At 42.3% G+C, this 27,601-nt stretch overlaps 3 protein-coding genes across 3 annotated transcripts; 1 reads left to right on the forward strand and 2 right to left on the reverse strand.

The window, feature by feature from the left end:
- Positions 1-4,526: 4,526 nt before the first annotated feature.
- Positions 4,527-5,337, reverse strand: LOC134214896 (uncharacterized). The gene is made up of 2 exons (XM_062694172.1): positions 5,229-5,337; positions 4,527-5,174 (listed from the first exon to the last, which is right to left on the reverse strand). The coding sequence occupies exons 1-2, from the start codon at positions 5,299-5,301 to the stop codon at positions 4,705-4,707; spliced, it is 543 nt and encodes a 180-aa protein (XP_062550156.1). The 5' UTR covers positions 5,302-5,337; the 3' UTR covers positions 4,527-4,704.
- A 1,908-nt stretch (positions 5,338-7,245) lies between these two features.
- LOC134214897 (WD repeat domain phosphoinositide-interacting protein 2-like) lies at positions 7,246-9,504 on the forward strand. The gene is made up of 2 exons (XM_062694173.1): positions 7,246-7,399; positions 8,009-9,504. The coding sequence occupies exon 2, from the start codon at positions 8,085-8,087 to the stop codon at positions 9,162-9,164; it is 1,080 nt and encodes a 359-aa protein (XP_062550157.1). The 5' UTR covers positions 7,246-7,399; positions 8,009-8,084; the 3' UTR covers positions 9,165-9,504.
- An 8,247-nt stretch (positions 9,505-17,751) lies between these two features.
- LOC134214898 (NF-kappa-B essential modulator-like) lies at positions 17,752-18,796 on the reverse strand. The gene is made up of 3 exons (XM_062694174.1): positions 18,672-18,796; positions 18,195-18,610; positions 17,752-18,035 (listed from the first exon to the last, which is right to left on the reverse strand). The coding sequence occupies exons 1-3, from the start codon at positions 18,771-18,773 to the stop codon at positions 17,807-17,809; spliced, it is 747 nt and encodes a 248-aa protein (XP_062550158.1). The 5' UTR covers positions 18,774-18,796; the 3' UTR covers positions 17,752-17,806.
- Between the last annotated feature and the right edge of the window lie 8,805 nt (positions 18,797-27,601).

Here is a 27,601-nt window from a genome sequence, read left to right on the forward strand (position 1 = left end):
ATAAGTTCTTCCAGGAATTCCTCCATAAGTTCCTCCAGGAACTCCTTCGGAAGTTCCTCCAGGAATTCCTTCGGAAGTTCCTCCAGGAATTCCTTCGGAAGTTCCTCCAGGAATTCCTTCGGAAGTTCCTCCAGGAATTCCTTCGGAAGTTCCTCCAGGAATTCCTTCGGAAGTTCCTCCAGGAATTCCTTCGGAAGTTCCTCCAGGAATTCCTTCGGAAGTTCCTCCAGGAATTCCTTTGGAAGTTCCTCCAGGAATTCCTTCGGAAGTTCCTCCAGGAATTCCTTCGGAAGTTCCTCCAGGAATTCCTTCGGAAGTTCCTCCAGGAATTCCTTCGGAAGTTCCTCCAGGAATTCCTTCGGAAGTTCCTCCAGGAATTCCTCCGGAAGTTCCTCCAGGAATTCCTCCGGAAGTTCCTCCAGGAATTCCTCCGGAAGTTCCTCCAGGAATTCCTCCGGAAGTTCCTCCAGGAATTCCTCCGGAAGTTCCTCCAGGAATTCCTTCGGAAGTTCTTCCAGGAATTCCTCCGGAAGTTCCTCCAGGAATTCCTCCGGAAGTTCCTCCAGGAATTCCTCCGGAAGTTCATCCAGGAATTCCTCCATAAGTTCCTCCAGGAATTCCTCCATAAGTTCCTCCAGGAACTCCTCCGGAAGTTCTTCCTGGAATTCCTTCGGAAGTTCATCCAGGAATTTATCCGGAAGTTCCTCCAGGAATTCTCCCGGAAGTTCATCCAGGAATTCCTCCGGAAGTTCCTCCAGGAATTCCTCCGGAAGTTCCTCCAGGAATTCCTCCGGAAGTTCATCCATGAATTCCTCCATAAGTTCCTCCACGAATTCCTCCATAAGTTCCTCCAGGAACTCCTCCGGAAGTTCTCCTGGAATTCCTTCGGAAGTTCATCCAGGAATTTATCCGGAAGTTCCTCCAGGAATTCCCCCGGAAGTTCATCCAGGAATTCCTCCGGAAGTTCCTCCAGGAATTCCTCCATAAGTTCCTCCAGGAATTCCTTCGGAAGTTCCTCCAGGAATTCCTTTGGAAGTTCCTCCAGGAATTCCTTCGGAAGTTCCTCCAGGAATTCCTTCGGAAGTTCCTCCAGGAATTCCTCCGGAAGTTCCTCCAGGAATTTCTTCGGAAGTTCTTCCAGGAACTCCTCCATAAGTTCCTTCAGGAATTCCTCCGGAAGTTCCTCCATAAGTTCCTCCAGGAATTCCTCCATAAGTTCCTCCAGGAATTCCTCCATAAGTTCCTCCAGGAACTCCTCCGGAAGTTCTTCCTGGAATTCCTTAGGAAGTTCATCCAGGAATTTATCCGGAAGTTCCTCCAGGAATTCCCCCGGAAGTTCATCCAGGAATTCCTCCGGAAGTTCCTCCATAAGTTCCTCCAGGAATTCCTCCGGAAGTTCCTCCAGGAATTCCTCCGGAAGTTCATCCAGGAATTCCTCCATAAGTTCCTCCAGGAATTCCTCCATAAGTTCCTCCAGGAACTCTTCCGGAAGTTTTTCCTGGAATTCCTTCGGAAGTTCATCCAGGAATTTATCCGGAAGTTCCTCCAGGAATTCCCCCGGAAGTTCATCCAGGAATTCCTCCGGAAGTTCTTCCAGGAATTCCTCCATAAGTTCCTCCAGGAATTCCTTCGGAAGTTCATCCAGGAATTCCTCCGGAAGTTCTTCCAGGGTTTCCTCCATAAGTTCCTCTAGGAATTCTTCCGGAAGTTCCTCCAGGAATTCCTCCGGAAGTTCTTCCAGGAATTCCTCCGGAAGTTCCTCCAGGAATTCCTTCAGAAGTTCCTCCAGGAATTCCTTCGGAAGTTCCTCCAGGAATTCCTTCGGAAGTTCCTCCAGGAATTCCTTCGGAAGTTCCTCCAGGAATTCCTCCGGAAGTTCCTCCAGGAATTCCTCCGGAAGTTCCTCCAGGAATTCCTCCAGAAGTTCCTCCAGGAATTCCTCCGGAAGTTCCTCCAGGAATTCCTCCGGAAGTTCTTCCAGGGTTTCCTCCATAAGTTCCTCTAGGAATTCTTCCGGAAGTTCCTCCAGGAATTCCTCCGGAAGTTCTTCCAGGAATTCCTCCGGAAGTTCCTCCAGGAATTCCTCCGGAAGTTCCTCCAGGAATTCCTCCGGAAGTTCCTCCAGGAATTCCTCCAGAAGTTCCTCCAGGAATTCCTCCGGAAGTTCCTCCAGGAATTCCTCCAGAAGTTCCTCCAGGAATTCCTCCGGAAGTTCCTCCAGGAATTCCTCCGGAAGTTCCTCCAGGAATTCCTCCGGAAGTTCCTCCAGGAATTCCTCCGGAAGTTCCTCCAGGAATTCCTCCGGAAGTTCCTCCAGGAATTCCTCCGGAAGTTCCTCCAGGAATTCTTCCGGAAGTTCCTCCAGGAATTCCTCCGGAAGTTCCTCCAGGAATTCCTCCGGAAGTTCCTCCAGGAATTCCTCCGGAAGTTCCTCCAGGAATTCCTCCGGAAGTTCCTCCAGGAATTCCTCCGGAAGTTCATCCAGGAATTCCTCCTCCTCCAGGAATTCCTCCATAAGTTCCTCCAGGAACTCCTCCAGAAGTTCTTCCAGGAATTCCTTCGGAAGTTCATCCAGGAATTCCTCCGGAAGTTCTTCCAGGAATTCCTCCATAAGTTCCTCCAGGAACTCCTCCGGAAGTTCTTCCAGGAATTCCTCCGGAAGTTCCTTCAGGAATTCCTCCGGAAGTTCCTTCAGGAATTCCTCCGGAAGTTCATCCAGGAATTCCTCCGGAAGTTCCTCCAGGAATTCCTCCATAAGTTCCTCCAGGAACTCCTCCAGAAGTTCTTCCAGGAATTCCTTCGGAAGTTCATCCAGGAATTCCTCCGGAAGTTCTTCCAGGAATTCCTCCATAAGTTCCTCCAGGAACTCCTCCGGAAGTTCTTCCAGGAATTCCTTCGGAAATTCCTTCAGGAATTCCTTCAGAAGTTCTTTCAGGAATTCCTTCGAAAGTTCCTCCAGGAATTCCTTCGAAAGTTCCTCCAGGAATTCCTTCGGAAGTTCCTCCAGGAATTCCTTCGGAAGTTCCTCCAGGAATTCCTTTAAAAGTTCCTCCAGGAATTCCTCCGGAAGTTCTTCCAGGAATTCCTCCATAAGTTCCTCCAGGAATTCCTTTGGAAGTTCCTCCAGGAATTCCTTCGGAAGTTCCTCCAGGAATTCTTTCGGAAGTTCCTCCAGGAATTCCTTCGGAAGTTCCTCCAGGAATTCCTTCTGAAGTTCCTCCAGGAATTCCTTCGGAAGTTCCTCCGGGAATTCCTTCGGAAGTTCCTCCAGGAATTCCTTCAGAAGTTCCTCCGGGAGTTCCTTCGGAAGTTCCTTCGGAAGTTCCTCCGGGAATTCCTTCGAAAGATCCTTCAGGAATTCTTTCGGAAGTTCCTCCAAGAATTCCTTCGAAAGTTCCTCTAGGAATTCCTTTGGAAGTTTCTCCAGGAATTTCTTGGAAAGTTCCTCCAGAAATCCCTGGAGGAACTTCCTAAGGAATTCCTGGAGAAATTTCCGGAAGGATTCCTGAGGGAACTTTTGGAGGAATTTCTGGATGGATTCCTGACGGAGCTTCGGAGAATTTGTAATGCTCTAAATATGTTTACGCTGACCCTCGCCACCGCACCATCACGCCACCGCTACTGGCTCAAGATTATTTATCACGCCGCCACCGATTCAATTTCAATCGGCGCTTCAAGTCTTCCACAGAGTCTCCGTAATCGGTGCAAGGTGTCCCAGGATTTTCGCTATTAATCCATATGGGTCAAAATTGATATCTAAATTCGGTTTCAATATAACATTCGCAAAAAATGTCGATGACTGATATGCCTCATGATACATTTGAATGTATTCTGATATATGTCCCTAGCTAGAGTCCCGGAACGAATTCCAGTGTGCCCAAAACTGGCCATCATGCTTCCATATTCGTTCAGAGGCATCGCAAATAAATTTTCTCCGCGATACGGGTATAAAAAGACGATGTTGACGATGAAACGAATGACAAACGTAAAAGTCAAAAATGTTCTAAATGGCCACCCGACAGACCCCACTGGGATTCTACATAAATCCGAAATCGTTGGACTGACTGATCGATCGATCATCTGAATCTATGATAATTTTTGGTTTATGTCTGAAAATTTCAAACAAATCGGTCAAAAATTGAATGAATTAGAGCAAAAACATCATCAAAATTTTGATGCGCAAAAGAGGTTGGGGCTGCAAAGGTTAATCAACCCTCTTGATTATCATTTCCCATTTCGGTATATCCTTTACTATTAAAGACGACCGCATACTCCACGTTCGTCTAATACTCTAATTGATCTCCTCGAGTTTATTAACAAAACTGCAAATGATGGACTATTTCTTTGTTTAACCACATTTAAAATGTATGGATGATGGAATATCATTAAAAAATGTGCAAACATATACTGTTCCGTCCCGTTTTTAACTTGCACATAGGACAGCAATTACATCACAGGACAGTTCGATGAAATTCCAGCAAAAATCAATGTTTTGTAATATCCCCATATTTGTCAATTGTCTATATTTGTTCTTATTCATCACATCGCATTTATTTATATTTATTTTAACGACAAAGCCTTACAAAACCTTCCTTACGACAAAACCCAAAACTTATCCCCTCCCTCTCGCTCGCATACTCTTACACACACACACACACACACACACACACACACACACACACACACACACACACACAGTTCAAATTACTTCTTCTTATTCATACGTTCCAGAATGTCCAGTTTTCTCTTCTTATATTCCAATAGCTGCTTATTGTATTCAAGCTCATCCTTTCTGGCTTTCTCTTTCCTTAGCTCACTTTCGATGCGTTGTCTGGCTTCGTCTTCTCTCAACTTATAACTTTTCCGCGCGTAGCGAGCTATTTCCCCCGTATGTTCAACTATCTTTTTTATATTTTCCGTTTGCTCAACCAGTAAGTCCAGACGATCATCTCTGGTATCTGTATTCCGCCGCTTGCGTTTCGATGAACAATTAACAGTTTTCTCAATATCCACTGTTTCTTCTGCTTCTTCGACTTCGTTGTTCGGAAGATGCCCCTGTAAAGTACTGCTAAGCAGTGGCGATCCAAAAGTTGTATGCTGATGGCGCTCTGGTTGTGATGTTGGTGGTGACCTTGCTTGCGGAGACTCACGGCGAGGCAGGCCATATGAAGTACCTAGAATACTTTTAAGTATATTACTCTATAACAAGACAATTTCCTTTTACATACCAGCATGATTAATCATTTTGTCCAAGGATAATAATTTAACTACCACTTCTTCCATTGGCGACAAAATTTTCATTGCATTCGGTCCGCCACCCGTAGCATTGGCTTCGCGTTTATTATGCGCCAACTTATTTTTTATACTGTTTTGTAATCAGTCCAAACCTGCAAGTATAATAGATTAGATAATTAATAATAAAGTAAAAGATTTGATATGTTAAAAACCTTTGCCAGTCCTTTTCCGTGCGAGTCGGCGGTCCCAGACTGTTGAGGCGAACGGTGAGATCTCTCCACATATCGTCGTATGAATTGCGGTTTATTCCGGACGCTTCGCAGAATTTTAAACCCCTGGCCACCGCCGGTTGAGCCTCCATTTGGGTAACGAGCAGATTAAACTGCTTTCGGTTAGTTACTCGTACTCTGAAACAAATTATTTTTACAATTCAATCAATATTTTTGAGCAGTTTTAAAAAAAACTTACCGTTTCACCTCCATATTTCGCTTTTTGAACTGCTCTCGATTAGTTCAACGGTATCGACAAATCTCACACAGAAACGTCACTTAAATTAGACTTTTGTCGATGAACATCGACAACGAGAATACACTGAAAGTTCATCGGAGTTCATTCACATCGACATTAGTCACGGCATTCGTAAACGGGAATCGGAACAAACAGTCGAATCGACTAGTTTCGTTTCACACGGCACGCAGAATAAACACAATTAATACATCGTTTTGTAGAGAGATATTTATCAAGGCTGCTTTGAAAAGTGTACCAAGTATTACGCAAGATTCACACACATCTTCAACTGATAAACGCAATAAACCTGCGTGAAAAATTGCTGTGACTTGGTTTGTTTGCAACAACTTAAGTAGGCAGGCAGTGTAAGAGATTTTTCTTTTGCCCAATAAAGTAGTTTTTGGAATAGACTTAGGGGCCATCCACAAAGTACGTCACGCCTCTAGGGGGAGGGGGGTTCAGAGCAGCGTGACGATCCATACAAAAATTTTAGAGGTTCGTTACGAAAAGCGTGACAAAGGGGGGAGGGGGGTTGAAAATCCCCAATTTTTGCGTGACGTACTTTATGGATCTTCCAATACCTATTTTCGCACTTTAGATGAACGGATCACAATCCTACTATTTTGGCATTCATGTTAAATTCACTATTTTCATTAGTATAGTGACACAATTAACCAAAACTTTTTTGAATAATATTAGAACACTCATTTCCAAAATTCGGCTGACGATTTTCACTTGAAGCAGCACATTATAATTGCCTACCTTACGGCTTATATAAACGATTTACAGTGAATAATGCACCAACATTTCATGGGCCGAAAAAGCATCCAACACCAGAGCCGAGATTAGGAAAATTGGCCGAACATAAAGTCCATTTCGCACGAAACTTTTGATGGATTAAATAATAGATTTTTAACCATTATTGTTGTTTTTGATTACTTAGCGTAATAAACAAAAGTATGAAAGCCGTTTGGTGGCATAATTACGGTTAGATCTTCAATTTATGAATATTTAAAATGATAAATGTGCTCATCCATAGTATAATAGGCCAAGGTTTGAGCCTTTTCCCCTATCTATAATTATCTTGCTACAAAAGATGTTTTAGTTACGAGATAAAGATTGTCGCTGTCGTCGCTGTCCGGAACATCTTTTGCTGGCGAGGATAGGGGAGCTAAATGTCAATAAAGGAAAAATACATACGATTTGACAGTTAGATACCACACATGTTTCGCACAGCAGAACAAAGGGAACCGAAGCGACAATCTTTATCTGGTAACTAAAATATCTTTTCTTGCTACCTTTCAATAAAGATTTTCAACGTAATTTATTGCGTTAGACGAAAGTTCACGTTCAGAACACATATTTTGACATAACATACATTTGTTTATATCTCAGTCGGTATAGCCAGGTAAATCTTTCAAATATTCAGCTAACGGAGGCTAATGCCGTGCGTCAATGGGCATAAAATATCTCATTGATCATGGTCAGGTACCCATGTTGAATCTGGTGTACATGAAGGAAACATACCTGATACTGGTGTGTATTTGAAATGTTTACCTCTTCATAGATAAATGAGTAGATTAATCAAAAATCGTAACATTTCAGTAGAAACAGTGGTCAAGTGAGTGGACACGTGCTTTTCGAGGATTCTTTTATGGTAGGTTGAGTTTTGAAAAGTTATCAACACGATATTGGAAATTACCCGATTCAATCGAACCGTTACTCAATTTGTTATCTGAAACATCCGTTCTTCATCCGTAGAAGGGTTGGCGGTATGTTTTATTGCTAGGCTCATTTTGGCCTGACAAGATTACGAACTTTATTACTTGATATAATATTTATTAAATGTATGCGCTTTAACATAACAATAAGTTACTCTTTATAAAATTAATTTGCACAGAGCAAGGATGGTTCCAATCGTTCATTCTGGGTTTGCCTCATTTGTCAACAATAATTACAGGGGCTCAATATAGAAAAAAGGGTTGTATAGTAAAAAATAGCGCATTTTTTTAAACTGCTTTGTCCAAAATAATATTCACATTGAGGATCCTAGTGTCATTAATATAAACAAGTTACAGTAACTAGCCCTCGAACTTCAAAAAATGAACTGTTGAACAAAGTTGTAGGTAAATATTGTTCTCCAAGTCCATCATCCGACTGCTTCTGTAACACAGTTCTTGGCAAATGCGTCAAACTCTGACTAAATTATCTGCTACTTCCTTGAAATAGAAGCATATTTTTACACATTTCATTCATATATTTGCAGATACACTAACCCCCGCCGATTTCGCTTACTAACACAACTGTTTTGAGCATCATCTCATGAAATAAACAAACAAAAAATGAGCTCATCTCGAGATACCGTCGATGAAACTTTTCTCGTTAATTTCAACCACGACTGCACTTCTCTAACAGTTGGTTCGGAGTGTGGCTTCAAAATGTTTGCACTGACCTCGGTGGATCACAGCCTCAAACGTATCTATTGCAACTACGCTGAGAGAATTCGCTTGGTCGAGCGTCACTTCAACAGCTCATTGGTCGTCTTCGTTTCGTTGGACGCTCCTCGAACATTGAAAATATTGCACGTCAAGAAACAGACAATCATTTGCACCTACTCGTACCCCAACCCGATTCTGGCGGTGAAGCTGGCTCAGTCCCGGTTGGTAGTGTGCCTCATGGAACGTCTGTACGTCCACGATCTTTGCAGTATGAATGTGCTCTATACTATTCGAGACACCGTGCCAAATGAAACCGGACTTATTGCACTGACATCGGGTTCTGATCAAAGTTACCTGGCATATCCGGGTAGCACAACCGAAGGAGAAGTTCAGATATTCGACGCCATAAATTTATGCACCAAAAGGCAAATCGATGCTCACGAATCTCCCCTAAGTGCGATTGCCTTTAACCGGGCCGGCACGGCGATTGCCACAGCCAGCGAAAAGGGCACGGTGATACGGATGTTCTCCGTTAACGATGGCTCGAAACTTTTTGAGTTTCGAAGAGGCTTGCAAAGACATGTCGCAATTACCTCGCTGACTTTCAGCGTATGTTCTGACTATTTGTGCTGCAGCTCCAACACAGAAACAGTACACATTTTTAAGCTGAAACAAACGACTTCGGAGGATGAACAATACGACGAAGATAGCTGGATGGGATACATTGGCCGTACGGTCACTGAATATCTTTCGCAGACGCTACCATCAGCAGTAACGGACGTGTTTACACAGGACAGGGCATTCTCTAGGGCGGTATTACCCGTAGCTGGATTGAGCACCTCCTCGGTTGTTACGACAATTCAGAATGTGTTAAGACTTTTGGTGGCATCACAAGATGGCTACCTCTATGTATTCCAAATTCCGTTGGAGGGGGGTGAATGCCTGCTGTACCAGAAGTACGATCTTCGAAGCCTTATGAAATAAGGAGCCCTCCTATAAATAAACAAACAAGTCACAACAAAATGAACTCATAGATCAAATAGAATAGGATAAGAATTATTATGATTTGAATTTTGACAATAAAGATATAAGATTGAAGCATAACATAACAAACAGACATAACGCATGGAACATTTAATAATATTATTCACACAGGGTGCCTACTACCTGGAAAAACCTGGAAAACCTGGAATTATCAGGGAATTTCTTCCCGCCTGGAAAATACCTGGAATTATCAGGGAATTCCTGACATAATCAGCGAAATTTCAATACCCGGTGATGATGAGTGAAATTCTCTCAAAAGATGAAAAAAACCCTTAAAAGTATTTGAATAAATATGCCAATCAAATCTATTGAAAATGAAGTGAACGTTAATAGATCGTTGTTCTGCAAAAAACGGTTTACCATCTTCTAAAGAATTCCTGGAGAATTTTCGAAGCTGTTCTTGGTGAAATCTAGAAATTTATTCAGGAAATCTGTTAGGGATTGCTTTGTAAATTCTTTTGGGTATTTCCTCGGAAATTCCTTGACTAATCCACCTAGCGGTGATGGTGCCTTTCTCGTGCATTATAAAAATAGTATTTTGGCCATTACTCTTGAGTCCATTGTCCGATCTGGCTAATATTCAATAGAAAACAATGGGAGAGTATTCTTGTTGCAAGCAAATCGGTTAAGGATAAGTGCCTGAAAAATGAGTGACACTAAGGAGGGCCCCCTCTGGAGGAATTACCAAGATAAAAACCGAAAAGAATTCCCGGAGGAATTTCAAAACGAATTTCCGGACGATTTTTCGTATGGTTTCTTTAAGAAATTCCCGAAAGGGAACCTGATTTACAAAAAAAAAGTGTAGAGTGATTTGTGAAGGATTTTTGGTAAAGGAATTCTTGAAAGAATAGCCGAAGAATTTCCGAATGGATTTTTTTTAAAGGAGTTTCTAAGGTATTCTCGAAGTATTTCCAAAGAATTCTTAAAAGCAAAAAATCCGGAAACTCCTCCAGGTGTTTTCTAAAGTTTTCCTGTAGATATTTTTTTTTATTCATATATTTATTTGGTAGAGTGCCGTGTTCTGAACCGCTACTGTGCCGTGATCTATTATGGTATTCTGCTGTACAGAATCCACACAGAATCTATTTTTAGATATTCATTATTCGTTATGTGTTGTCGTTGGCAGTTCATCTTGTCGTGAGTCCATTGTGTCCGTTTGTCCATGTCGAGTATCCAATGCTCGTTGCATTGTTCGGTTGTCATTATAATCCGGGTAACGTTGGAGGAATGCCTCCGAGAAGAACAAGTTGTCAGTCGTCATCAGGCAGCCGTTACGGTAAGGCGCGTACCCCAAACGCCACCGTATGGGCTACGGATCCGGCGACTGACGAGGCTTTGGTGGAGGGGCTGGGAATCGAACCCATAACCATTCGCTTATAAGGCGAACGTATAGCCAACTACGCACTACGCTACGGGACCCCCCTACAGTTTTTACAGTAAAGCGGTAGTAGAACGCTAGTAGCGTTGTAACCATTGAAATTATTCTGCCAAAATATGCTCCAATAAGCTTAATACATAATTCAGATTACGATTAGATTATGCATCGTAATAAATATCGTGTTAAAGTGGAGAAAGAAAATTGAATGTATGGGGATGGCATCAGGTTGTTATTTATCATGATATTTATGATCATAAATGGCGTAATCTGAATAGGCTATAACTTGGCCGTTTGACACTTATAGTACCGGTACCTTGGCTGCTAGGTCCAAGCAAACTAGATGTTGGTAACGCGAACAGGTATAAGGACGTTAGGCATAAAGGATGTTAGGCATAAAATGCCCCAAAAGCAGCCCACGACATAAAAAATGTATTATGCCTAACGTTCTTGAACCTAACGTCATGGACTCAGCAATCTCATATTTTTGCATCCACGCATTTCCTGAAGAAGTTTTCGTAAGAAGTTCTGAAGGATTTCCTAAAAAAAATCCCATACATATTTCCGGAACATTTCCTAAAGAAGTTTTCTCAAGTTTCTTTAAAAACAGCTGAAACAAAATTCAAAGAGATTTCCGAAAGAATCAAGTTTCCAAAGAAATTCCTAACAAATTTCAGAAGAATATCTGAAGAATCTGCAAAGTATTTTATAAAGGTATTTCCGAGGAATTTTCTCAAGACATTTACGAACAAACACCTAAAAAGAAATAAAAAAAATAGTAAAGGAATCACCAAATGCATCTCTAAAGGAATTTCCGAAATAATTCCTTGAATAATTCTAAAGTTTTAGCAAAGAAATTTTCAAATTAAATCCTGGAGGTGGTTCTGAAGCAATTCTTAAAATCCGGAGGATTTTCCGATGGAATCTATGGAGAAATTTTCAAAGGAATACCTGGAGGAATTGCCTAAGTGATTCCTGAAAAAAAAAATGATTGAATGGCTGAAGAAATTTCTGGGTCAACCTGCGAAGGAATTCCGAGAGGAATTTTTCAAGTAATTTACAACATTGTTTTGTGAAGCCACTAAAATATTGATTATTTTGCTGCTAAATTCGATATATAGCACGTTTGTTTTTGCCTGTTTGTAAAAAAATGAAAAAAAAAAACCTGAAAAAAATCAGGGAATTTTGTTTTTACAGATGAGTAGAGACACCCTGTCACATCAATAACCAATTCAAATTACGAGCTTTGTTACGTGTTAAATGTATAAGCATTGGCATCATGTTTCTCTTTTTCATATAATAAAGGCCGTAATCTGAATAGGGTTAAAAGCACTTTTGGCAAATCACATTGTCAGTAGTGTTTTACCAGTAAACAATTTAGGATTATTATTTTTTTAGGGTTATGTCTGTTTGTCTGTAGATAAACTTTAAATTATCAATTTAGTTTTGATAAATCTATTTTCGCCTAGTTGTCTGTCTGTTGTCCAGAACCGTAGTCCAAAATCCTGTATGCGTCACTTGTTTGGTCAAAAACACAACAATGAACGGCTCAAGTGACACTTGGTAAACTGCAAAGGATTGCCACTTGCCACCTTATCTATCACAGGAGCAGTACAAAGCACTCGATTTAAAGCTTTTGATGCTTTGCTTCCATTACATATATGCACATCCAATTGAGCGCAATCAAAACTTCTCTGCAGATCAAACGGTTCCTGAATCTTTTTGAAGGGTATTTTGTTGAATATAAGAGCATCTTGAATAAGTTGTAAATCAGTCCATTGGTTTTGATGATTGATGACTCAACGATAAAGGAACGAATCTACAATCACCTTTTCAAAGTACCTGAGGTAACTCGTGGAAATTGGAGTGCAGGAAACCCAGGGTTTCAGACTGGCTCCATAATATTTTATACAGATGGCTCCGAGCAAAATCAAATGGCAGGGGCCGAAATTACTGGCCATGACATTACAATTCGATTTTAATGGGAATTTGGCCAACGGTTTTTCAAGCGGAGATATAGGCCATTCTAGAATGTGTGCAAATTTGTTAAAAACGATATTATCGAAATGCAAATATATGCATATGTTCAGACAGCCAAGCAGCATTGAAGGCATTAAAGTCAAAAACTGATAATGCAATGCTCGTGTGGAAATGCTCCAAGCTACTGCAGCTAATTTTCTATCACAATAAGGTTAATCTATATTGGGTTCCTGGCCATTGCGGAATAGAAGGAAACGAAATAGCAGATCAGCTAGCAAAATGTGAATCAAGCAGACAGTTTATTGGACCCGAACCTTTCATTGGTCCATCCAATTGTGCTTTCAAAATGGAGATTAGGAATTGGGAAAAGTACAGATACAGAACTGGAAAAGTACTTTAGATTCCCGGCAATCAAAACGATTTATTAGTCCAAATGTTTCCAGTACATAACGACTACTTAGCCTAAGTAAACATGATTTAAGATTTTACACTGGTTTATTAACAGGTCACCGTCCTTGTAAATATCACCTAATGCCCCTTTTACATATTCGCTAGACAATGCACTATCCGACAATACTAGCGCGATATTAGCATAATGTAAACACTATTAGCAGATGACAATTTCTGTTTACATTATTATGCTAATTTCGCGCTAGTATTGTTGGATAGTGCATTGTCCGCTAAAACTAGCGAATATGTAAACGGGCCATAAATATCATTGGACAGCTTCAAGACGATGTATGTCGCTTTACAAAATTGAGAGTGAAAGCTCTGATCACTTATTATTGCAATTTTTCACGAACGGCTCAAATTTTTTGACAAGGGTTTTCTTGAACCCTGGGCAATCCCTCCCATTAAAGTACACAGGATTCTGTTTTAACACAATTTTTTTCCGCTTGTATTTTTGATTGTGTAACTTCAAAAATCCTGAATAAAACAAATCAAAATCACATTCCAGTTCGTGACAGCGTACGGACGTGCTTTTTGCTCATGGTTCATTCTTCGCCGCCGCACAGTGTCTTCTTGCACACCGCCAAAGATGCTCCTAAGCACCCGTCTCTCGAATACTCCGAGTGCTTCCAAGTCCTCCTCGAGCATTGTCCATGTTTCATGTCCGTAGAGGACTACCGGTCTTATTAACGTCTTGTACATGACACATTTGGTGCGGTGGCGAATCTTTTTTGACCGCAGTTTCTTCTGGAGCCCGTAGTAGGCCCAACTTCCACATATGATGCGCCTTCGTATTTCACGACTGACATTGTTATCAGCCGTTAGCAAGGATCCGAGGTAGACGAATTCCTCGACCACCTCAAAGGTATCCCCGTCTATCGTAACACTGCTTCCCAGGGGCCCTGTCGCGCTCGATTCCGCTCACAAGCATGTACTTTGTCTTTAACGCATTCACCACCAGTCCAACTTTTGTTGCTTCACGTTTCAGGCGGGTGTACAGTTCTGCCACCTTTGCAAATGTTCAGCCGACAATGTCCATGTCATCCGCGAAACAAATAAATTGACTGGATCTGTTGAAAATCGTACCCGGCTGTTACACCCGGCTCTCCGCATGACACCTTCTAGCGCAATGTTGAACAACAGGCACGAAAGTCCATCACCTTGTCTTAGTCCCCGGCGCGATTCGAACGAACTGGAGTGTTCGCCCGAAATCTTCACACAGTTTTGCACACCACCCATCGTTGCTTTGATCAGTCTGGTAAGCTTCCCAGGGAAGCTGTTCTCGTCCATAATTTTCCATAGCTCTACGTGGTCTATACTCTCGTATGCCGCCTTGAAATCAACGAACAGATGATCCGTTGGGACCTGGTATTCACGGCATTTTTGAAGGATTTGCTGTACAGTAAAGATCTGGTCCGTTGTCGAGCGGCCGTCAATGAAACCGGCTTGATAACTTCCCACGAACTCATTCACTAATGGTGACAGACGACGGAAGATGATCTGCGATATCACTTTGTAGGCGGCATAAAGGATGGTGATTGCTCGAAAGTTCTCACACTCCAGCTTGTCGCCTTTCTTGTAGATGGGCCATATAACCCCTTCCTTCCACTCCTCCGGTAGCTGTTCAGTTTCCCAGATTCTGATTATCAATTTGTGCAGGCAAGTGGCTAGCTTTTCCGGGCCCAGCTTGATGAGCTCAGCTCCGATACCACCCTTACCTGCTTTATTGGTCTTTAGCTGTTGGATGGCATCCTTAACTTCCCTCAAGCTCGCGGCACGAAGCCTTTGCGAGATGCGTTGAGCTTCTGGTAGAATTTGCGTGTTTCTTGAGAACGGCACAGCTGTTCCATCTCCTCGCACTCCGCTTCTTCCAGGCGGCGTTTCTTCTCCTGAAAAAGGCGGGTCTGCTATCTCCGCTTCCGTCTATAACGTTCCACGTTCTGCCGGGTTCCTTGCTGCAGCGCAACCGCCCGCGCTGCGTCCTTCTCCTCCAGAATCTGTCTGCACTCTTCGTGACTTCGTCCTATATACCCGACGTTATTCTCCGCTGCATCGTTAATGGCTGCTTTAACTGTATTCCAGCAGTCCTCAAGAGGGGCCCCATCGAGCTCACCCTCTTCCGGCAACGCTGCCTCGAGATGCTGCGCGTATGCAGTGGCGACATCAAGTTGCTTCAGTCGCTCTAGGTCTTACCGCGGCGGTCGTCGGTACCGAACATTGTAGATGACGGATAGTTTTGGGCGCAGTTTAACCATCACCAGATAGTGGTCAGAGTCGATGTTTGCGCCACGATATGTCCTGACGTCGATAATGTCGGAGAAGTGCCGTCCATCAATCAGAGCGTGGTCGATTTGTGATTCTGTCTTTAGTGGTGATCTCCAGGTGAACCGATACGTAAGGCTGTGTTGGAAGTAGGTGCTGCGAATGGCCATATTCTTGGAGGCGGCGAAATCAATAAGTCGTATGCCGTTTTTGTTCGTCAGCCGGTGAGCGCTGAGCTTCCAATAGTTGGTCTAAACTCCTCCTCTTGGCCAACCTGAGCGTTCAAATCTCCTATGATGATTTTGACGTCGTGGCTTGGGCAGCTGTCGTACTCACGTTCCAGCTGCGCGTAGAATGCGTCCTTATCATCATCAGTGCTTCCGGAGTGTGGGCTATGGACGTTGATTATGCTGAAGTTGGAGAAACGGCCTTTGATCCTCAACCTGCACATTCTTTCATTGATCGGCCACCATCCGATCACGCGCCTTTGCATATCGCCCATCACTATGAAAGCTGTTCCCAGCTCGTGTGTGTTGCCGCAGCTCTGGTAGATGGTATGATTACCATTGATCCCTTCCGCACCATTGATCCCTTCCAACAAACCTCCTGCAGCGCTACGATGCCGAATCCACGGTCCTTGAGCACATCGGCGAGTATGCGTGTGCTCCCGATGAAGTTGAGAGATTTTCAGTTCCACGAACCGAGTTTCTAATCGCTAGTCCCTTTTCGTCGCAGTGGTCTTCGCCGATGGTTCGTGAGTTTTTTTTTTGGCTGGCTTGCAGGGCCTGACACCAAACCCCCTAAATTTCCGGAGAACCATTCCACCTTATTTCCGGTGAACGATAATGCACAGTTTCACTTAGAGTCCCTCGCTGGCACTCGGACGATGATCAGCCGCCCCTAACATGGAGAACAGACGCTGTTGTGAGCCGATCCTGACATGTAGAATAGACTCAGTAAGATTTACACCTCCGGAGAGGAGCAAACCCCCGATCTTCCCTAAGGTTGCTAGTATCCCGGCTAGCACCACGAGGAGGTAGGATAGAAATTGCTGGGTAAGACGCTAAGGACCGCGAGATGGGGTCTATTTTATTCCTTCAGGTACGCGAAGTACCAATGGTACGCTTTACCCAGCATTTGCCGTGAACTTCATAGAATTTCTAATATTGAGACATAGCGACAAATATGTCCAAAAAATAATTTCCAATTTTAGACAAAAAACGTTGCAATCTTCTATTGTAGCGGTTCTCAACCTGGGGTACATGCACCCCTGGGGGTACCTTCGCTGGCCCCAAGGGGTACCTCGGATAAAAATTAGTAATGGCGGATGTATAACAATCCTAAACAAATTTTGTTATATTCCAAAAAACTAAAGGTGAAGGGCTCTATGGCCAAACTCTCAATATGTACAAATATTGTAAAATTAAAATGAAACAAATTAAAAGAAAATTAAGTCAAAGTAAGCCAAGAAAAATCACATGATATAATCACACAATATGCGTTAAATATTCAGGATGAAAGCCAAATTGAGAAAATGTAAATCGTGTAAAAACAGAATCCAGTGTAATACATTTCATTCGAAATGCTTTTCCTGAATTGGAAAAAAAGCCCGGGAATGTAAAGGTGATCACTTCCATAGTGATTTATCAGTATTAAGGCCAGGGCCGGATTTAGCCGAAAGAGGCCCCGGGGTCGACAGCCTGTGGGGGCCCCAAAATGTACAAAAAAGGTTGGTTTTGGTACATAAGATTTGTGGGGGCCCGGGGCCACGGCCCCCATAAATCCGGCCGTGATTAAGGCATATAATATAGAGGATAAGTCACAATAGTCGCAGTGGTAATGAAGTGCCAAAAAAGCTTTGGTCTAGCAATTCGAAAATCAAAACCCCCTTGTGTTGTCCCTTTTTTCATTTATTCGCATAACAGTCACATTCTAGATTTTGATACACTTTTGCACAAAAAATAAATATACACCCGATTATTTTTTTACACGGGGGATGCGTTCCGTGTAAAAAAAAGTTTTCAGTTTAAAATTCGAAAATCCGTGTAAAAAAAGTTTTATGAGTTTTAAAGTTTAAAGTTTATTTTACACGGCCGTGTAAAAAAATCCGTGTAAAAACAGAATCAGGTGTAATCATGGTCCGTTTAATAGTTCCATAGCAAATTCAACGGCATTTTACTCAAGTTGAAGAAAACTGCCATGGGACGCTCGTGCGAATAGGGGCAGAATATGAAATTATTTGAGAAATTTTCGTTATTTTACGTGACACCCTTGGCTTACAGCTTATGAGCTATTTTTATGGATCCATGTTGAAAGTTAAATTAAAATGTTTTTGTTTTGAGACATTGAGGGTTCGCCTTAGGCGACCCATCTTACCCCATCCGTTTGTGCTAATCCGGTCAAACTTCACCCTTATTTTTTGTCAAAGCTTTAGCGAAGTTGAGTCAATTTTAACTTTCATGTTATGTATATAGTATTCAAAAGGTTTAAATAGGATATTTCGTCTCGGCATGGATTAATATGCCGGGCACTCATCGATGTGCGTTTCCAGTGAGTAAATATCGCTGAACACTCCATTACAGTGCTGACACTGTGAGGCCTTCCGTTCCCCTTGATAATTAGCTCCTGGTCCGTCCTTGATTGATTGATCATCAGGTGCTGGTGCCGTTGATGCCATCACCGTCCCATCACTCTCCTGAGACATTCGGCTGCACCTCCGACTGTATGTTAGTTGTTCCTCGTGTCTGTAAATGAGAAACAATATTAGAATGTGATGTAGCGTAACTGGTCATCGAAAATTCTTATCAAAAAGCTTATCAAAAATGGATAGATTCCATAGGTAATACGAGAGATACAAAAATTGTTGCCCCAAAATAACTGTAGAATTGGTGAAAAATTTTTACCCATTCAATGCATCGGCAATAAGAGTTCGGTTCTGTTGTTGAAGCTGTTGCACCTGGCTCACCAGGCGATTATTTTCCGCCAGCAGAGACAAACGCGCCATTCGTTCCTCGGCAAAATCACTCTTGTAGATATCCAGCTGGGCTTTCAGCAGTCCAATTTCACTTTTCAGGGCAGCATGGCTACTGATGGGTGGTGGTGGTGATGATGTCGCTGCTGCAAAAGCGTTTTCCAGCGGATGGAAGTTCACCACTTTGGATGGTGATGACGGTACGGCTGCCGGACTGATGGGGGGCGTTGGGTGGCCGGAGGTCTGACCTGCGTGAATCGAGAGCACGGCTCTGCACTTGACCACCAGGTCTTGCAGAGCGTTCAAGTTCGATCGCATGGAGTCAAGGTTTTCGGAGCACGATGTTTGCTGGTGGAGTACGTATTGGAGTGAGACATTTTTAACATTTATTTTAAGTTCAATTACTTACGACTTTTCCACAGTCTGCTAACTGTGATTCGAGAAGAGCATTTCTCTCTTGTAATAGTTTTGTTTCTTCTTTAGAAATACTAATTTTATCTAACATATTCATTGCACTTAGCCACCACAAATGTTGTCCGCACAAATCAAATTCAGACCTCCCACTGATTAGGTGAAAAAATCCGAAATCTTTGCAATGATAATACAAAGAAGAGATTTGCGATACGGTTAATCCATCTCTCAGTGGTGCTCAATTTTATTCCAAGGCCCGAGATTTGAATTACACTAGGGTTGCTTTTTATGCGGTCTTATTTTTAGACGCCTTTTTGGATTTACGCATTTGATTTTGCGGATATTGGAATTTACGAGGATAGAGTATGCATCCACCGTATGTGTCTTGTGTGATTTTTTCTCGTCGGGTAACAATGATGGTAAATAATTAGTGTTTGATGGATCATGCTTCTATCTACAGACCTCGTTGCTTTGGTGTGGCGCGATCCTTCTCAGTATGAAAAAGCCACCTGGCGTGCATTGTTTACGATCGTCGGATTGATTTGATACATGGTTTCATCATCGTGTCTTCGAAATAATTTCGTGCTATAGAACTATTGGAATCCAAACTTGCTGTACATTCTCATAATAGATGTCGAAAATATAGATTTGATAGTTCTGTAAGGATCAGGTTCGAAGAATTTTTATAAAAGTAGTTTTTAAACCCAAGAAGCACAAGTCAGACATCTTAAGTGGAACATGTGTGCTGCTAGGGAAGCGAGTGGAGGACAATTTGTTGACGTTATAAATCAAACGACTGACCTTCTGTCAACCTTTGTGGAAGCTTGGCAGAAGGAAGGTCGTTCAGTATAACCAGATACTGGACGCACTTTAGTACATTTCGCAGAGACGGCGGAGAGTCCATCATCGACCTCACGTCTATCTTGACTCCAGCATTCTATGTTTTAAGATTTCGAATGATGTTTAGGGAAAAACTGAAACAAACCTAGAAGGTAGGCCGTTTTATCACTCAAAGAAGATCTGTAAACCAGGTATTATGATCAGGAATTGGAAAAAATATATTTAAAACTAACAGAATATATGGCTCTCTAGAAAATTGTCTGAAGTTTTTGTTATTGGAAGGAGGTTTTCGAGCCTCTTGAAAAGAGGCTTCCGAGCCGCTTGAAAGGAGGCTTTCGAGCCTCTTGAAAGGAGGCTTCGTCCGAGCTGTTAAGGGGATGCTTCTGAACACCTTGAAGGGACGCTTTTCAGCATCTTGAATGGAGGCTTCCAAGTCTCTTGAAAAATCCGAAGAGAATTGAAGAGAGGCTTTCGAGCCTCTTGAAAGAAGGCTTTTTTTTCCTTTCTTTATTTGGTTGGCACTCTGTGTTACTTAACCGCTACTGTGCTGAGATCTACTGTGGTATTCTGCAGCCAGAATCCACAGAGAATCTTGTTGTTGTCGTTGCTGGTCCATCTCGTCGTGAATCCATTGGGTCCGTTTTTGTCCATGTCGTGTATCCAATGATAGTTGCATTGTTCAGTTACCATTTATCCGGGTAACGTTGCAGAAATGCCTCCGAGAAGAACAAGTTGTCAGTCGTCATCAGGCAGCCATATGACGTTAAGGCGCGTATCCCAATACGCCACCGCATAGGCTGCGCATCCGGCGACTGACGAGGGTTTTGATGGAGGGACTGGGAATCGAACCATTCGCATGTAAGGCGAACGTGTAGCCAACTACGCTACGGGACCCCCAAAAAAGAAGGCTTTTGAGCCTCTTGAAAGGAAGCTTGCGACCCTCTTGAAAGAGGCTTCGGAACCTCATTAAAGGAGGCTAACCGAGCCTCTTGAAAAACAGGCTTCCCCAAGGCTACTGCCTACTGGACTGCCATAATCTGAAAAAGTGACGTATACGCCATTTTCCAAAAATGGTGTTAACGAGTAGTACTCATCAAGCTCTTTAACAGAAATATGAAAAACATGCATGTTGTAAATTGGCGCACGTCACTTTTTCAGATTACGGCAGTGGAGACTTCGAAGGTTCCAAAAGAGTGGATAATTCTTAGACTGGCAAGAAGAAGTTCCATTACGGGCTGAGCCTCTTGAAAGGAGGCTTCCGAGCCTCTTGAAAGGAGGCTTCCAAGCATCTTGAAAGGAGGCTTCCAGGCATCTTGAAAGGAGGCTTACAAGCATCTTGAAAGGAGGCTTCCGAACCTCTTGAAAGGAGGCTTCCGAACTTCTTAAAAGGAGGTTTCCGTACCTCTTGAAAGGAGGCTTCTGAGCCTCTTGGAAGAAGGCTTCGAGCCTCTTGGAAGGAGGCTTCTGAGCCTCTTGGAAGGAGGCTTCTGAGCCTCTTGGAAGGAGGCTTCTGAGCCTCTTGGAATGTGGCTCTGAGCCTCTTGGAAGGAGGCTTCCGAACCTCTTGGAAGGAGGCTTCTGCGCCTCTTGGCAGCGGGCTTCTGCGGCTCTTGGAAGGTGGCTTCTGAGCCTCTTGGCAGGAGGCTTCTGGGCCTCTTGGAAGGGGGCTTCTGAGGCTCTTGAAAGGAGGCTTCTGAGCCTCTTGAAAGGAGGCGCTTCTGAGCCTCTTGAAAGGAGGCGCTTCTGAGCCTCTTGAAAGGAGGCGCTTCTGAGCCTCTTGAAAGGAGGCGCTTCTGAGCCTCTTGAAAGGAGGCGCTTCTGAGCCTCTTGAAAGGAGGCGCTTCTGAGCCTCTTGAAGTGAGGCGTTTCTGAGCCTCTTGAAAGGAGGCGCTTCTGAGCTTCTTGAAAGGAGACTGGAGCCTCTTGAAAGGAGACTTCCGAGCATCTTGAAAGGAGGCTTCTGAGGATCTTGAAAGGAGGCTTCCGAGCATCTTGAAAGGAGGCTTCCGAGCATCTTGAAAGGAGGCTTCCGAGCCTCTTGAAAGGAGGCTTCCGAGCCTCTTGAAAGGAAGCTTCCGAGAATCTTGAAACGAGGTTTCCGAGCTTTTCGAAACAAGGCTTTCGATCCTTTAGAAAAGAGGCTTCCAAGTCAATTGAAAAAAGAATTTCGAAGAATTCTTGAAACGAGGTATCCGAGCATCTTGAATGGAGTCGTACGAGCTGCTTCGGAAGGAACCTCTTGAAAAGATGCTTCCAAGCTTCTTGCAACGAAGATAATGAATTTTTTTTCATGTCTCTCAACTGGAGGCTTCCAAACCTTGAGGTTTTTGTTTTTATTTTGGAAGCATATTATTCAATAGTTTGTCTCCATCAGCTAGATTACATTGAAGATGTTTTTTAAATTTGTTCATTCGACGTTTTGTCCTTATGATATACTATACTGCTTCAAAAATCATTGATTCAAAAATCTTTGATTTACTGATCGCCATGCATATTATGTACAATACCAAGTTTTGGATTAATTATTTTAAAACTTTATCAATAAGTTTTTATTGGAATTGTAAAACTTCCGACATTACGCATTTTTTGTTCGAGGTACCCCATGGGGCCTGCGAGGGTGCCCCCAGGGGTACATGTACCCCAGGTTGAGAACCGCTGACATAGAGCATGGACCATTAATGGAAAGATCTAACAGCCATTAGGGTGCATTCTCCAGTAAATTCTTGGATGACCTGGAATGGCACAACTTTTGTGGGCATATCCAATATGGTTCTGTGGGTTAAAAAAAACCATGAACCATTTTGGAAAAGAGATAAAAGCCCATTGGTTAAGCATACACACTTAGAATAAATCGCCGAATTCGGTAAAATTTTACCGAAATCTCAACAGCAGAACTTCGATAAATAATTTTACTGATTTTCGGTGATTTTGACAGTTGAACAATGGAAAAAAAATACAAAAAATCTGTAAAATAATTACCGAACAGATCTGCTGTTGAGATTTCGGTAAAATTTACCGAATACTGTAAAATGAGTTAAGTGTGTATAGACCGTAACGCCTATACTCCAGGGATTTCTTCAATGACCTGGAATACGGAAAAATTATGACAAGTGACGTATCAAGTTTTCCGCGAGCGATAAGGCCGCAAGCTTGCCTGTAAGTTAGTCTCTGATTTGACGTTTTTGGAGGTGAACTGCATTCACCGTTCCGAGCATTCTAACCAATGTGGTAAATAAGAAGGTGCTGATGGACTTAGAGATGTCGCAAATTATTCGATTACTTCGATTAATAGATTAATCGATGTAATAATCGATTAATTTTGGATCGATTACTACCCAACAATTCAATTGGGCTTATTCTACGAGTGGAGTGACGTGAGATTGCTCTAATGACGTGAGAAGAGTCGTATAACCCCATTTAAATAACATAGTCACCTCACGTGAGAATTTCTAAAATCGACCTCACGTCACTCGACTCGTAGAATAAGCCCAAATAATCGACATGAATCGAGGTTAATCGATTAGTTACTAATCGATTAATCGGGATTTTACGACATCTCTAGATGGACTCACCGTCTCATCCCCAATGTGTCGACTTGGGTGAACAGCGAGCATGAAGTGGTGAACTTTTACTTTTCATAATTCTTGTTCGGACACGGTTGTTTCCACTAATATTGTCGGCGTAGCACCAACTTAGAATTCGGAAGTCGGGACTTCCGAACCGAACTTTCTTCCGAAGTTTTATCTGTCAAACTAATTGATGCGTTGTTTAGCGCATCTTTAGGCGAATCCAGCGCACTATATCCGAAGTTGGGAAAGTTGCCTGTATCCGGAGAAAAATCCAACTTCGGTATAAAAAGCGTTATAAATTTATTCCGGATAGAATATATCTGCACTGGTGTGGCCATGCGTCCTCGCCGTTTCGACCGGCGTGTGTCAATGTAGAGGAGACGTGGTATTCGATAGCCCAAGGTTTGCGGAAGTACGTAAAGAAATGCATGCCCTAAGCTTAGATAACATCGCAAAACAAATGTGTCACAAGCAAGACATGAGGTATTTGGTAAGAAAAGTAGTGACGCAAATACTATCGGAGCTGCAGCGTAGATAATGAAGGGATCAGAGAATAAGCTTGGTTAGGGGAAGTATCCAGCGTAGTTAGCAGTGTTTGACTTCGGGTTGTCGGGGCGCCGGTGAATCGGAATTCAGCCAAAGAAGAAGGAAGTGCTTCGGGTGTGTAGGGCACCACCAGTGCTGACGTTATCCACCATCGGAACTGTGGGTCCACCTCTGCAACCCAAAGACAAGCTCGGCGCAATGTGTGGAAGCGTCCCCTGCAATTGCTGCCGGTTTTCAAGTCACCATCAGTGTGGAAGTAACCTTTACCGGGACCACCTACAACACCGGGGCTACGAGTTAGCAAGATTGTTGTTGGATCGCCGACGAGTGATCGAGACTACGTAGCAGTGGATCAGCCAGTCAATCAGTCAGAGCACAGCAGACACACTCTCGGGGAACTTAAAATTAAAGTATAATCGTTGCCAGATTCAGAACGAGGATTCGGAACATTATCATTACTCAATGTTTCAAGATCTGAGAAAAAAAAATCTACAGCCAAGTCAATGTCGTCATAGACATAAATCTGAAAGGTGAAATCTAGATCTGTATGAGCGACTTCAGTGCTTATGCCGAAGATACGATCTGACAACTCGAACTATGAACGCATTTAGGGCCATCATGGACAAATAAGGGAAAGTGGAAAGCTACTCGCAGAATTCTGTCGTAACAGAACAAAGTGATCGGGAGATTCACAGGGTCACATGGGTCTCTCGTGACGGCTTTGCCGAAAATCGAATCGACCACATCTGCGTCAGCCGAAAATGGGAAGGGAGCCTTCTTGATGTGCGGAATAAACGTAGTACCGATATCGCGTCCGATCAACACCTTCTTGTTGGCGGAAAACGCCTGCACATAGAGCCGATTCGCAGGCAGGAGGAGACAGACAACACAGAGGCAAATCCGCGGCTTCATCGAGCAACTTTATACTGTCCAAAACCATATAGATTGTAGCTAGTATGAGGCAATGATGTATTTTACCACCGCTTCTATTCCTCATCGTAATCGAAGAGATTCTGGTAGGTTCGATTGGCCATGAACCAAATCATGAGCTGCTGTGGCAGCCTAACATCTTGGAGCACGCAAACGACTTTGAATTGCCTAATGACGATGCTAATCTCAACGAAACCAAATCATTGGATGTGAACTCCTTCCAGCTTTCCATTTTCCGGACAATCAATGAAGAATATTGAAAGCATCCAATATCTTGGTAAACGCATTAAAATAAAAAATTTTAACTCCAATGTTTAATCTGGAAATATTCAACGGTTATTGCTCGCGGACAGTACATGTGTTCATCAACAGTAACATGTAACTTCTACAAGTTAAATACATCCCCACCCATCTCTATCACAACACCAATACTATAAAGTCTACCTAAATCGACTGAGAAGCTTAGAAGCTTGGTCCTTAGCATTAATTTTTAAAATAATTCCGAATTTCGCTCGACAACCATTGAAAAACTCTTTCAGAAAGCTTGTACTGAAAAATTAGCCGCAGGTTTATGCTAAATTATAAAACCGTACAAATACTCAGTTGGGTTTAAATGTTGAGTTTATAATCTGAAAAACATCAAAACGGTTGAGAAATGTAGTCCAAATCGAATTATCGAAAAAGACCTCGAATCATCGATTGAACCTTGTCCGATAGGAAACCAGAGCAAAACAAAACTACTGTGGCTGATTAGATAAAGCGAAGTGATAAGAGCTAATGTTTTGAACTTATCTTCCTTATCGGGGCGTAGCGTTTTATCGTCATTCGTATGTTTTTTCTCACACTGGCTAGACTGTTTTGGTCAGCATTCTTAACTGAAGTCATTACCACCATAAATTAACGCAATATCATGATTATTAAATTACCCTTACACGATGGGTTATTATTATTGACATGAACGCTGAACTGATACATCGACGCGCCACTACTGCAATTATTCAGTTCATATACGCCTCTCCCCCAATCAGCATGACCCGGACGAAGCTTTGTTCTGCCTTGCCCATTGACCGTGAAATGGAACTTTATGACGAGGTTTAGTGTTTTTTTAAAAGGTAGCTGTAATTAGGCTTATTATTCGCTTGTGCATGCCGTCACACGAAATAAATCGCACGATGTTCTAATAAGTGGCTTCCTGTCAGAACAAATGAAATTCTAAGCTCTTGAGACTGTAGGTTTTCAACGTAACTTAAATCGTTTTTAGACCATTGGAGATGATCAATGAGTATGTTTGTTTAGTCGCATGGTTCACTTGGTAGTTGTGCTGATATGTTTAACGTGCCCGTTAGAAGAATAACAATTCCAGCCAATTTTTCTTGATTAATGACTTGTGAGGGAAGTTTGCCATTTTAAGGTGTTTTTATGAGATATTGCAAAAAATGATTCGCCTGCCGGTAGGACTTGAACCCACACTATTCCATTAAGTACACGGACGTATTACCAATCATTCAGCAGCTGCTGGGATATCAGTCAATTCCTCGTATCCATCGAATCTACTTTGGCAACATTTCACACCTTTTCTATATACCCAACTATGTGTATCAGAATTGAACAGCAGTCGATTGCGTTTGAATCACAAATATGTGATTCTATTTATCGTATTGAGGTGGGTTTGCTTCTGCCACGACAATAGAGGATCGGTGACTGATCGACCACCTACAATAAATTGAATCCACTTTTGAAAAGATGAACTATTGAACATGTGTAGAGTGAGACGTCTTTTTCTCTGTGCCTTTATTTTCGATAACAATATTCCCAACAAACAATTTCAGCTGAATAAGCTAGTTTTCTAGCTGAAGAAGATAATTTTTGATTGAATAAGCACTCTACTAGCTTCTAATGTTTGTTGGGTTGTTAAGAATTGTAATTATGGGCACGACCTATACACAATCTGAATTTCCCAGAAGCTGTCCTAGATTCATTTTTTTGTAACAGTTAAAGACTTGTGGTAACAGATAGATAAGAGGGTTGGGATTACAGATGGAATCAGATATATATGGATTTCTCCGGATTTTTTGCCATATTTTAACGGAAAAATCTTTTGAATTTCTTCAGAAATTCTTCGGCTTAAAACTATCATGGATTTCACCTTCTGTGTTGATGCTCCGAAGGTTTCTAAAAAATCTATCGATTTTTAAAAAAAATCCACTTGGATTTTTTTTTGCAGATTCCAAAAGCATATCTTTTGATACTTCTTTGAAACTTCTTTTGGAATAACAAGTAATTCTTTAGTATTTCCACGGGAAATTACGTTGAATTTTAAAAGGAAGGTTTTTGGAATATCCAAGATAAAGGTTGTGGAATTCCCACAAGACATTCTGTAACCGTTTGGTTACAAATAGTAGATTTTTGTTTTGTAATTATGTTGTTTTGTCGGAGCCTTCACGTTTCTCGTGTAATACCAACAGAATACTACACGCAAAAAAATGTTGCGGTCGAAACTACTATTCCGAGGGTTAATTTAAGAATACGCACCGACGATTTTCAGCAGACAACAAACCCGTTTGATTTTACCATGCGCGCAGTAAGAATCAACTGTGGTCCTGGTGGAATGTTGTTGCATGAACTGAATCAGTGGTGAATTTGTCCGAATGCGTGGTAAATTTAACTGAAAATTTGTGATTGTTTAAAAAACATGACGTAGTAAAATAGTAACCGTTACCATAGAATTTTTTTCTGTGTACAGAAGTGTTATGCAACGTACACACCAGTCAAGCAGTTTGACGAACATTGACTCCGCCCCCAGGAAAACGCTTCGGTTGCTGCTTTGTTTGAACGTGTGTGAAGTTGTTCGAACAACCATTTGACAGTTGGCGGCTCGGTTGGAAAAAATTTAAACGGTTTGATTTTGGTTTGAGTTGTCGGGGGTGGAGTCAAGGTTCGTCGAACGTGTTTGAGCATTTGTAGTGAAATTGCACAAACCTTCATATATTTTTTGATGGTTGGTGCTCAAGTTGGCGATTCGATCGTTCGTGTGTGATATTGT

The sequence above is a fragment of the Armigeres subalbatus genome, chromosome 2 (genome assembly GCF_024139115.2).
Source record: "Armigeres subalbatus isolate Guangzhou_Male chromosome 2, GZ_Asu_2, whole genome shotgun sequence".
NCBI classification, from domain to species: domain Eukaryota; kingdom Metazoa; phylum Arthropoda; class Insecta; order Diptera; family Culicidae; genus Armigeres; species Armigeres subalbatus.